The sequence below is a fragment of the Mirounga leonina genome, unplaced genomic scaffold (assembly GCF_011800145.1).
Source record: "Mirounga leonina isolate KUSES-001 unplaced genomic scaffold, KU_Mleo_1.0 Mir_53, whole genome shotgun sequence".
In the NCBI taxonomy this organism is placed as follows: Eukaryota; Metazoa; Chordata; class Mammalia; order Carnivora; family Phocidae; genus Mirounga; species Mirounga leonina.
The window spans coordinates 24,368,663-24,381,450 of NW_023270807.1; the positions used below are offsets into that span (position 1 = coordinate 24,368,663).

The following is a 12,788-nucleotide window of genomic DNA, read 5'->3' on the forward strand; positions in this document are numbered from 1 at the left end:
AAGGATTTCTTCACTCTGATTACAAATATATACTTATTATAGAATATATGTCCATGTTTATTTCATGAGGAATGAGAAATCTATTTTATCAAATAACTGCTTGACCCTATTTTAAAATTCAGTAAATTTTTAAGAGTATGTTTAAGTACTCAACCAGTCTTACATCCCTGAAATAAAATACATTTGAGTGTAATTTATTCTGCTTGTAATGTGCCATTTAAATACATTTGCTAGTATTTTTGTGACATTATTTTTTTGTGATACATTTATATAACATAAAATTTACTATCTTAACTATTTTTAAATGAGCAATTCAGTGGCATTAAGTACATTCACAATGTTGTGCAACCATCACCACATCCATTTCCAGAACTTTTTTCATCATCCCAAAGACAAATTTTGTATCCACTAAACAGTAACTCTTCATTTTCCCCTCTCCACAGCTCCTGGTAACCCCTATTCCATTTTCCATGTGTATGAATTTGCTAGTTCTAAGTACCTTCATATAAGTGGAATCATACAATATTTGTCCTTTTGTGTCTGGATTATTTTACTTAGCATATTTTCAGTGTTCATCCATGTTATAATAGGTATCTGAATTTCATTGCTCTTTAAGGTTGAATATTCTATTGTACACACACACACACCACATTTTGTTTATCCATTTATCTGTTGAGGATATTTGGGTTGTTTCTGCTTCTCAGCTATTGTGAATAATGATGCTATGAACATTGGCATACAACATTTGGTAATGTTTTAAAGCTCTTGCACTGATATTCAAACTGAATTCTTGTAATGTTTTATTTGTTGTGATATCCTTGTGAAATCCATATATTTTTAAGGAAATTACTTATAAAATGGTAGAAATCTAAATGTATTACATAAATTTAACAATCACTTAAATTTGAGAAAGCAAATAAAAGTCACAATTTTTCTGCATGGATCTAAATTTCTTTCAAAAAGTTCTTATAGTCAGGTTCTAACTTAGTAGTGCAAGTAACAGTAATCCCTTATCTAGATGTTTGGTGGCGGGGGGTGGGGTGCATTAATTTTTACTTCCTGTATCCTTTCCAGAGAAAGCTTGTTTTTCTGCGAATCTCAATATATACAGTGTTTGAATTTATATCAAATTCACTTGCTTCCATATGTCAGTAAGTCCTTCAGAGTCAATGACAATATGGGAATCCATTAGACTGTTAATGTAGCGCCTCTTGATTTTAAGTGATCTCTCTTCTCTAGTCTTTTAAAAGATCTATCCATATAAGAAGTCACTTCTACTGCAACAACAAAAGAAATGAAGAAGAGCTATCTATGTTCTACAGGTGCAGAGAAACTCACTGAAGGCTCGCCGAATTAAACAAATAAATGAATAAGTAAGCGAATGAAGAATGGTCAGATTATAGAAAGGGATGTGAGGTGGAAGATCTTTTCACGCTCAAGGAACCCCTGAGTAAGGATATAGATTTGGACACATTTCAAAAGGCACTTGCATTTTAATCATCCTTTTGAAGTAGTTTACAGTTTTTCCAGTTGAGGGTAAATGTGAAATAACCTGGCAGAAAGGAAACAACAGATTAAAATAGACTGAAGATCCGCTAAGAGATCTAGACATAGAAAGGAGAGATTATTTTGAGAAGTATGAGGACATATTTTGTGAGGTTGTGCTGAGCCCATTAAAAAGGATGTGGAGAGAAGAACATAATTCAGAATTAGGAACACATGGGTCAGTGTTACATGGAGACAAAAAAAAATTTAAGTACCAAATGGAAAATAATATTGAAATACATGGGATGTGCATTAGTTACAACAAAAGAGTTATTGGGAAAGACGAGGACTAGACAATATCACCACAAATTTCTAAATTTTGCCAGAAAACATAGTTATTTCAGGTGCCATTCTACTGGAGAGAATGCAGTCCATAGTATTTTGGAATGTTTTTCTTTTTCATAGAAAAAATGTGACTCTGAGTGTCATGTTATTTTCCAACTGAGATTTACATTCACAGGTGAGAGACTAGGAAACTGATATGAATGAAATTGAAATCACAAAGCCCGATCAAATCCTCTCTTCCATTTCCTTTAGAAAAGTAAAAAGCAACGCTATGCAATAGTCTCTGGTAAAGATAAAACAGGTTTAAGATGTAAGCTACTGAGTGGCTTTTGGAAAACCACATTGCTTAGAAAAATTGGGAGGTGTTTCCAAGATTTTAGGAGGTGATACTGGCTTTGAAATACGGTCATAGTTTCCACAGTTAGTAACTCTGGGTCTCTATTACCTCTTCTTAAGTGATCTGATAATTACTTAGAAAGTTAGAAAAAAATAACACTCAACGAGAATTTGGCTTTGGGTTTTCATCTTTTGGAATAGAGAGAAAGAAACAAGCTCTGTGAGAAGACATGCCAGGTTTTAGAGACTGGTTCCAGCCAGGCACAAAGGCAGCCCCTCTCTCTGGGACAGAGCAGAGTAACCGAAATATAGGGCAAGTGTGGTGCTTTTGAGCATATTTTGGAACTTTCATTTTCTGCATTAATCTACATAAGGAATTGATTTGAAAAGCAGCACTGGGGAACGTAGCTGCGTTTGATCTTAAAAGGGGCCAAATTTGGGGCCGATTTACACTCCTGGCGATCTACTGCTTTAAAAAGTTGGCAATAACTCAAGTTGAGAAATAAAAAGTGGGCCTCGAGGCAAATTTAATTGAAGGCAAGGTCTGATGCATTTCAGAGGATTCTGAAGGCAACATCAAAAGACAGTTTTAAAAGGCATTGAGAGGTTGGATTGCCCAGGTGGCCAAATAGATATAGTCGCAAGCAACCAGCAGATCTCCTGCGAGTGCAGGCGGCGCCTTCCCATCCGGCCATGGCCCTCTCAATTTGCCCACCCTTGTGAGGCACGGTCCTTCTGCATGTCTAGCAGTAACAAAATACAGCTGTAGCCACTTATATGTATCTTTGTTTTTTAGGTCCTCTAAGGCACTTGTTGGTGGAGGACCAAGAAATCATGCTATTTTTCTTACTTCCAATGATGAATATTGTCTTCACTAATACCAAACTGATACCCCAAGCTACGGTTCTATTCTTTTCTTGGATATATAATAGCTTTGCATGTCAACGCTAAACCTAATGCAATCTTTGAAGACATTTTATTTTATTTTATTTATTTAAAAGATTTTATTCATTTATTTGACAGAGACATCAAGAGAGGGAACACAAGCAGGGGGAGCAGCAGAGGGAGAAGCCGGCTTCCCGCCGAGCAGGGAGCCCGATGTGGGGCTTGATCCCAGGACCCTGGGATCATGACCTGAGCCGAAGGCAGATGCTAAATGACCAAGCCACTCAGGTGCCCCTCTTTGAAGACATTCTGAACAGCGACGAAACTCAATTCCCATTTTTCCAACACAGTAAACAACTGGATACAAGAAGGCATGGCCAAGTTTACGTGGGCCAAGTTTACAGACAACTTGTTATGAGTTATGACCACTGCTTGCCCGACAGGGACTGTAAAATGATCCTGATTAGAATATGCATACCAGTTGGAGATGTTAAAATTTTAAAAAAATAACTGTGTATTAGACTATGAAATATAGTAGGTATGGATTTAGGGAGAAAGAGTTCATGTTAACAACAGTGAATTTTGTGCATGAATCTCTCCAGGATCTTCTGCATGAATCTCTTAGGATTAAAGAGGAACATACTGTCACAGGTTGCCTCCTTGGAGACTAGACTACCAAGAAATAATTGCACTGATTCTGAAACATCTGTCAGTGCAAACAATAGATGTCTATAGTCTATTTCCTGACTAATCTTGTTGCAAACAAAAATATGAAAAACAAGTAAGAAAAGCTGTTCATTATAATAATTTGATAATATGATGTTTCCCCCCAAATAAGTGATTAAACATAAAGCACGAGAGCTAAATAAATCATTCTTAACATGTATGAACAGGATTTTTATATTTTCCATAATTCAAAATCTTAAACGTCTTTCAATCCCTTGTGTTACTCAATTAAGTCGGCAAATTAACTTGATATTGGAGACTAATTGAAATCAAATCTACCCAAAAAGGTCACGTAGTAAAGTCAGGATCAGGTCACTTCCTCCAGAAGTCCCATAGTTCTTTATCGCCCGTTGCTGGAGGAGACTGTGTCATCACCCACACTAACTACCGGACCAAACAGACAGCAGACATCAAGGGGAGAGATGGCTCTGAGGGAAGCTGTGAAAAGTAGGTCTTTCTACAATGTACCCCCTGAGGGATAAATCGCTTTTTATTATAAAAGATTAAACTTTAAATCCATAAAAACTGTTGTGCTCCGCTCAGCCATTCCTAGTACCACACCACACCACATACTTTACAGCTCCCAAATGTACATCCAATATGGCTCAAGTGCAGTGACTGTCACCTTAACCCCACTGATCTTTTTGTGAGAGGTGGGCAATAATCACTCAGCAGGAGGGAATCACCACTTTTGAAACAAAATCCAGCTTTCAGAATGTTGGTTTTAATTTGTTATACTACAAAAGCAAATGAAAACAAATGTAGGTCAACTTGATATATGATTCTGTTCTGTTCTGTTTCTCAGTACCTTTTTCGGTAAAAGGGCTCTAAGACTTCTCTCATTGTGATAACTGGATGTATGAAATGCACATCCCTTTAAAAATAATTTAAAGTGATTTAGCATTCTATTCATCAATTAAAAATGGCAAATTTTCTAAGGCATAAATTGTTACTTGATAATATTCCATAAAAGTACTAATCATTAGGAGCTCTCATTCCTCACATTCTTCCATATTTTACATGAACAAGTAATATAAAAATGTGAGCATTATCAGTCAAGTTAAAAATGTAATGGCTCCCAAAAAAGTGAATCTACAATAACAGCAACCTCGCTAAATAGCTCCATCTGCAACAAAGATATGTCTTTGAGTAATTCATAATTTCCCAGTTACCTCATTTGGAAAATAAAAGTTTTATACATTCTATGATTTTGAAAATTAGTCCCACCGTAAACATTCTGCGATTCTAAAAATTCTAGGAGGTACAATAATTTGCTAGTGAGATAAGGTCTGCTTCAATACAAATAGGCAGTTTTGTTGTTTGGTCATCTTCCTGCAAATTATGAAATTAAATCTCACACAAAAATTAGACACTATATATACAGTAGTCTTGTTTCAATATTTATCATCACGCATCAGATATAGACTATTGCAATCTTCAGTATAAAATCGCTCATGCTGCCACTTGAAAAGCCACCAGGACTTGAAATGCCTTTTATATCTTACTAACCTGATTTGGTCAGAGATACAGAGCTGCATGTTATTGAGAAGGAGATACTGAGTCTGTCACTGGCTTTCCCATATCCAGAGAATGGACAAGTGTTATTCTGAGAAACAGTATCAAGTTATATAATATTTAAATAAATGATTCAGAGAGAATCTTGTACTTCATTATGGATTAATCAAATTCCTTTAAAAAAAGACATTTTTCTTCATACCCACATTTCCACCACATTTCATTACTAAGTAAACATTTTTATGTACATTTCTTTGCCTAATTTGATATTCATAAAAACATGATTAAGGAATAAGTCTGAAAAAATTTAATTGTAAAATATATATCTATTGAATGCACCTTTCTTGTAATAGAGTAAATCTAGCTAAAAAAAAAACCCACAAAAAACAAAACACTTGCATGTCCAAAAACCTCATCTGAAAGTTAAATTTTCTGGTTTGGTGGGCTGCAACAATTTATTCCTGTTTGAAATAATTATAAACACAACATTCCACTTAATAATATTTACTAAAATTTATCATATTAGAAGACAATTGGTAAAAACTACAGCATTTATGTCTGTAATCTTTATTATTAGGATAATTACATGGTCCTTGTTTAGATTTACTCTTCAGAAAGTAAATTACCAGCTTGAATCTGAGTTTCCATTGTTAGCATACTTAATTTATTAAAAAAAAGGAAGTCCTTTTACCCACTGGAATTTATGAATATAAGTGATGAAACCATGCCATTGAATGCTATGTCATGATTCTGGTGATACAAATCTCATATGATAAGAAAATGTCTAGTGAAAAAGTACTCTCAAGAGAACAGTATGGTAATTATTTTTATAAATGAACCCTGACCTCAGGAGACTAGAGGTTATAGTCTAAGGGTCTAATAAAGACTAGAAGACTTTCCTGGTTATAATAATTTCCTGTGGATTGGCTAATGCTGTATATTTAGTATCATTAAGTCTACTCTTTTTTATAATAGGAATATACATTATAACAGGAAACAAAACATAATCAAGTGAGTATGTATATTTGGACAAATGTTGAACCATTTACATGTTAAATAAATAATTAAAATATCTAATCATGCTTCCCATATTCACTGAATAAAAGTGCTATGGTCTTTGGTTGAAAATTGTTCTCAATTATTGTACTTTCAAAGACTTCTCTTTCCTCTAGATCAGTGTCATATATATGTGTATACTAATATAATGAAGTTTTAAATATTTCATGAAAGACAATGAATAAACATTCATCAAGTCTAATTTTTATCATTTTTTTTCTTAATTCTATGAAAACAGAGCATATATTGCAGTACCTTTGGATATTGCTTGACAGGAATCAATACCCTTTCTGAGAGCTTTATGTTTTTGTTGCTGATGACATCAAGATATTTCTTTTCTTCATCTTCCTTTTTTCCATCAGAACCTTGAAATTTTTCAATTTCTGAAAAAAAAAAAATCGCAAGAAAAAAAACAATAAGCAAAATGAGAAGTCATAAATATGATTGTTCTTATTACTCGCCTTCTTAAAAAAGATTTTGAAAACCCTTGATAGAATTGAAACACCTGTTAATAGCTATGTGCATGCTGCTACCCACAGGTTAAGGTGACCTCTGTGGGGACGTCTGGGTGGCTCAGTCAGTTAAGCATCTACCTTTGGCTCAGGTCATGATCCCAGGGTCTTGGGATCAAGCCCCGTGTCAGGCTCCTTGCTCAGTGGGACTTCTCTCTCTCCCTCTGCTGCTCCCCCTGCTTGTGTTCTCTCGCTTGCTCTCTCTCTGACGGATAAATAAATAAAATCTTAAAAAAAAAAAGATCACCTCTGTCAACTAAAACTAAAAAGTTACCATTGAAGATGTGACTGTCTTCCATGAAAGTCACACGGAACTTTGTTGGAAGTTCCAACTTAATTTTTAGCATCTTCAAACAAAACACAAGGAAGAATATGCCCTTTAGCAATTTAAAATATCTAAATTAACATAACTTTCCCAGGGACAATAAATAGAAAAAATATATTTTAAGGTTATGTTTCATTTTTACTCAGAATTATTCTTACAAAAAATAATGGAAAATAGTAATCATCTATTATCAAATAGGATAGCAAAGATAAATAACATGTTATTTTATATTGTCACAAAACTTAAAGGTAATTAAAAAGGGGGTCACGGCAAAGTCTTTTAAAGGATTAAATCTGTAAATGTTATCATTCATATTCATCATTATGAAACTATCTGTCCATGTTTAAAAAGAATCACTACTTTTGCCTTATGAGACTATTCCCAAAATGGATATTTTTGAGCAAATGTACAATATTTATCTATTCTTTCTTTTTAAAATTAGTTTATTCCACAAAGATTCTTAAACCTCTACTATGGGTACCACAGATAAAACAGAAGACAAGAAAATGTCTCTGCTTTTATGGAATCTATATTCTGATGGGAAAAATAAATAATTAGAAAATGAACATATATGTACATGCATATTTATGTGTGGGGGTAAAGAATAAATAAAGCTATTAAGATATGTTTTTTAGTTTTGTTAGAGACAGAACAAGAACATTTTGTTTCTGTAGTTTTGGAGTAAAGGAAAGGTGATGATACCTATTAAGTATGGAAATTCTCAATTCATACTAATTTATATTGCATTTTGAAACAATTATTTTATAAAGATCTGACTACTTCTGGAGGTAAAAAGAATACTGTATTGCATCTAACAGCTTTGTTCTTTGTTGTTTTATTTGTAATTAGCATCTTTTCCAAAATGATTTCACATACCTTATGTAAAATCACTGTAACATTCGGATGCAAATCTTTTAGCATATTGTTTATTTGGCTCATGTGGAATTGTTAAAAAAACTTTTTGAAGTAACATTACATTGCTTACTCAGATAATGGAATGAATGCTATACTTCATAGTTTGCACAAAGTCATTTACAATCACTTTTTCCAGGTATATGCTGTAATTTCCTAACAATGATTATCTTAAACTGTGCTGGTTGAAAAGAAGCTATATGTAATATGTCTATCTATAATTTCTACTTAGAATGATGGCATCAGATTCTTACTTTTCCACTCCAGATTATTAACAAGCCATTTTAACTGACTATCTTTTTCAACCAAGAAGCATTTGCTATCCAGGCTTTTCAATCCCTTATATAATTATTAGATACAGAACTCTGACAACTTCAAAGAAAGAATATCCATTCTATCTTCTGATACTGACAGTGAACTTCTGATCACTGCCCTCTGGGTACATGCACCTATCTAATACCATACTTCCTAGCTTGCTGATGTAATGTGGGACACCCTGAAGAAACCAACTCAATACCCAATCTATTAAATGTATGGTTTCCCCCTTGTCACTGTCATAAAATAAATTGAATTTGTCTAACATTATTTGTTCTCTACAAAACTACTACTACCCTTGGCATTTTTAGATGTTTGCAATTTGATCAATCAATGATTTATTCCAATAAATTTTCCATCAAGAAATGGAGCTGAATAAAATACCATTTCCACTGCTTTTTCTGCTCATTTCTATACTTTCCTTTAAAAAATGTTGATATATCTTTTGCCCTTCTGATTCTTTCAGGGAGTTATCTTGTCTTTCTTGACATATCTACATGACTAATAGCTCAGTAACTGCATTTGTCAACTGCATAGTATAAGAATGGTATGAGCCAAATTTGCCAATTTTAAAACCAGAGAAAACAATGTATACAACACCTTTCCTTTCTAATTTTAGTTTAAAATACTTCTTTGTTTCATAATTAATGCATGTTCATTGTGGAATGTTTAGACAATACAGGTACCCATAAAAATTTAAAGGCACCCATTGTCATCTAGCAGTAACTAAACAGTTTTGTGTAGAGGAGTTGAACGATGTTTTATACTTGTTTATATGGTCTCTCTTTAAATTTAGCTTCCATATTATTGGGAAAACATATTCTATATTAAGGCAGGCTTATGTTAAATCCCAGTGGTTACAAGGGAATACACCCATGACCAAAAGTTAATTCTGTTGTAATCTCATAAATTTAGTACTATGGAGAGAGACACGAAAAATAAGACAAGGAATGCTAAGAAGAATTCTTGAATGAATATGGCTATTAACAGATAAAATGTGAAAGGAGAACAGAAAATACTAAATTTTTTCATCTTGCAAAGCTGAAATTCTAGACCCATTAAACACTCATTTTCCATCCCCTTCCCACAGGCCTTGGCAACCAGCTTTTCACTATCTGTTTCTATGCTTGACCGCTTTAGATACTTCACATGAGTAGAATAGCATAGTATTTGCTCTTTTATGACTGGCTTATTTCACTTAGCATAATGTCCTCAAGGTTTAGCTACGTTGTAGCATGTGTCAGGATTTCCCTCTTTTTAAAGTCTTTAAACATTCCATTGTAGATATATACCACATTTTCTTTATCCATTCATCCATCAATGGACAGCTGAGTTGCTTCCTCCTCTTAGCTATTGTGAATAATGCTTTGATGAACATGGGTGTGGAAGTATCACTTTGAGATCTTTCTTTGAATTATTTTGGATATATACCCAGAAGTGGGGTTGTTGGATCATATGGCAATTCCATTTTAATATTTTGAGAAACCTCCATACTGTTTTCTGTAATGACTGCATTTTATAATCCCAACAAGAGTGCCTAAGAGTTCCGATTACTCTGCATCCTTGCCAACACTTGATATTTTCTGTTCTTTTGATAGTGGCCACCTAATGGATGTGAGGTGATACCTCATTGTGGTTTTTATTTTAATTTCTCTTGAGCATCATTTCATATGCTTGTTGACCATCTGTATTTCTTTTATGTGGTATTATCTATTTAAGTTCTCTGCCCATTTTTAATTGGGTTATGTGTTTTATTGTTGTTGAGTTGTGGAATTTCACTATATATTTTGCACAATGATTAGATATATGATTTGTGAATATTTTCTCCCATTTCATAGGTTGCCTTTTCACTCTGCTGATTGTTTTTTTCGATGAGCAGAAGTTTCTCAGTTTGATATAATCCCTATTTATTTCTACTTTCGTTGCCTGTGCCTTTGGTGCCATATCCAAGAAATCACTGACAAATCTGATGTCCTGAAGCTTTTCTCTTATGTTTCCGTCTAGATGTTTTATAGTTTTAGGTCTGTAATCCATTTTGAGTTAGGTTATATGTATGGTATAAGACAAGACTCCAACTTCATTCTTTTGCATGTGGAGATCCAGTTTTTCCAACACTTTTTTTGAAGAGACTGTCCTTTCCCCTTTGTGTTTTTGGCACCCTTGTTGAAGAATATTTGACCATATACACAAGGGTAATTTCTGGGCCCTATTTTTGTGTCAGTGGTCTATATTTCTGTCTTTATGCCAGTACCACACTGTCATCATTACTGTTGCATTGTATTATATATATATGTGTTATATATTATATATATTACATATATACATATACATATATATGATATATGCAATATACCATATATATGATATATGATATATGTAATATATCATATATTATATATATGTTTGGGGTTTTTTGGGGGGGGGGTTGTTTTTTAAGTTTTTATTTAAATTCCAGTTAGTTAACATACACTGCAGTATTAGTTTCAGGTGTCAATACAGTGATTCAATACTTCCATCCAATACCCAGTGCTCATCAGAAGCACACTCCTTAATCCCCATCACCTATTTAACCCATGGGTTGGAAACCCATGTCGCCTCTGGTAACCATCAGTTTGTTCTCTATAGTTAAGAGTCTGTTTCTTGGTTTGCCTCTCTCCTTGTTTATTTCTTACACTGTTGGTGGGGATGTAAACTGGTGCAACCACTCTGGAAAACAGTATGGAGATTCCTTAAAAAGTTAAAAATAGAAGTACCCTACAATTGCACTACTAGGTATTTACCCAAAGAATACAAAAATACTAATTCAAAGGGATACATGCACGCTGATATTTATAGCAGCATTATCTACAATAGCCAAATTATGAAATTATGAAAATAGCCCAAATGTCCTTTGGCTGATGAACGGAAAAAGAAGATGTGGTATATAATGTATTATACATAATATATAATTTTTTATAATGTCATATTTTGAAAACAGGATGTGTGAAGCTTCCAACTTTGTCTTTCTCTTTCAAAATTATTTTGGCTATTTGGAGTCTCTTGAGATTCCATATACGTTTTGGAATTTTTTTTCTATTTCTGCAAAAAAAAATGTCTTTAGGATATAATAGGGATTGCCCTGAATCTGTAGATTTCTTAGGGTATTATGGACATCTTATCAATATTGTCTTCCAATTCACAAACACAAGATTCCTTCTTCTTATTTGCATCTTCCTTCATATTGGTTAGTGATTTTTGTAGATTTCAGGTAAGAAGATATTTTGAAGGGCATTTTTAGTTCTGCTTTTGCCTCACTTCTCCCTCATTTTCTTTGGGCATATAATTTCTTAATTGTGCTTTTTCTTGGTTTATTTTATTTTTTAAAACTTTTGAATTTGCATATTTAATTCATTTATTTTTTTAATATTTTTACTGATAGAAGTATTTAATACTATGAATTTTCTTTAGAAAACTTCTTTAGCTATGCCTGTCTATTCTGATTAGTTGTGCTTCAATTATAATTTCTTTGCAGAATTTCTGCAATTTCATTTCCTTATTCTCAAAATGTTGTTTAGTGTTTAATACCACTTTTAAAAACGTCCAGATGGCAGAGCCAGTCTTTTACTTTGATATTACTTTCTCTTTCTTTTAAAAGACGAATGCCTGGGATAATAAAAGAAAAAAAAAACTAAACTCTGAAAATATTCCCATAATCCAGATGATCTACAAGAACCCTATATAAAAAGTGGGCTTCTGAAAACACTGAAAATAGTAGGAACTCTACTGGGTCCTGTGAGGTAGATTGTGGAAAAATGAAAAAGGAAAATTTAGATGGCCCCAAGAGTCCTAGAACACAGAAATTTCGAGCAAGTATTTATCCTCAAAAGAAGAGATGAACTATAATGTAGAATTCTCGGTGATCTGAAAAGAAAAAAAAGAAAGAAAAACATAAAACTGGGACAAGACTACACAAGCGCCAAAGGATGAGTGATTGTGAAGTAAACCATGGAAAAAGCTAAACGATGGAGACTATACAACGCGCAAGAAAAAGCTGGCAGTGCTATAGTAGCAAAAGCACTCCAGGATCTTAGAGAACAAACATGTCTTTCTTTAAGTCCCTTCCTGAGAGGGAAAAACTGCTTCAAGCCAAGTCCTAATGGAGCATAAGGCAAGGACAACACCCTAGCTGAACACAGGCAAAATTTCTCATCTAAACATTAAAAAGAGAAACAGATTGTGTTGAAACTCATACAAGTGTATTATATAAGAAAACAAAAAAAGGAAAATGAACTAAATAATATACTGACAGAAAGTGAAAGCAGGGGGCGCCTGGGTGGCTCCGTCATTAAGCGTCTGCCTTCGGCTCAGGTCATGATCCCAGGGTCCTGGGATCGAGC

At 33.7% G+C, this 12,788-nt stretch overlaps 1 protein-coding gene across 1 annotated transcript in view; it reads right to left on the bottom strand.

Annotated features, from left to right (window-relative positions):
* Nucleotides 1-12,788, bottom strand: part of KHDRBS2 (KH RNA binding domain containing, signal transduction associated 2) — a 575,928-nt gene that overhangs the window by 465,250 nt on the left and 97,890 nt on the right. Inside the window, exon 2 of the mRNA XM_034990634.1 lies at nucleotides 6,604-6,731. Coding sequence (XP_034846525.1) covers nucleotides 6,604-6,731 — 128 coding nt within the window. The remainder of the gene's footprint in view (nucleotides 1-6,603; nucleotides 6,732-12,788) is intronic.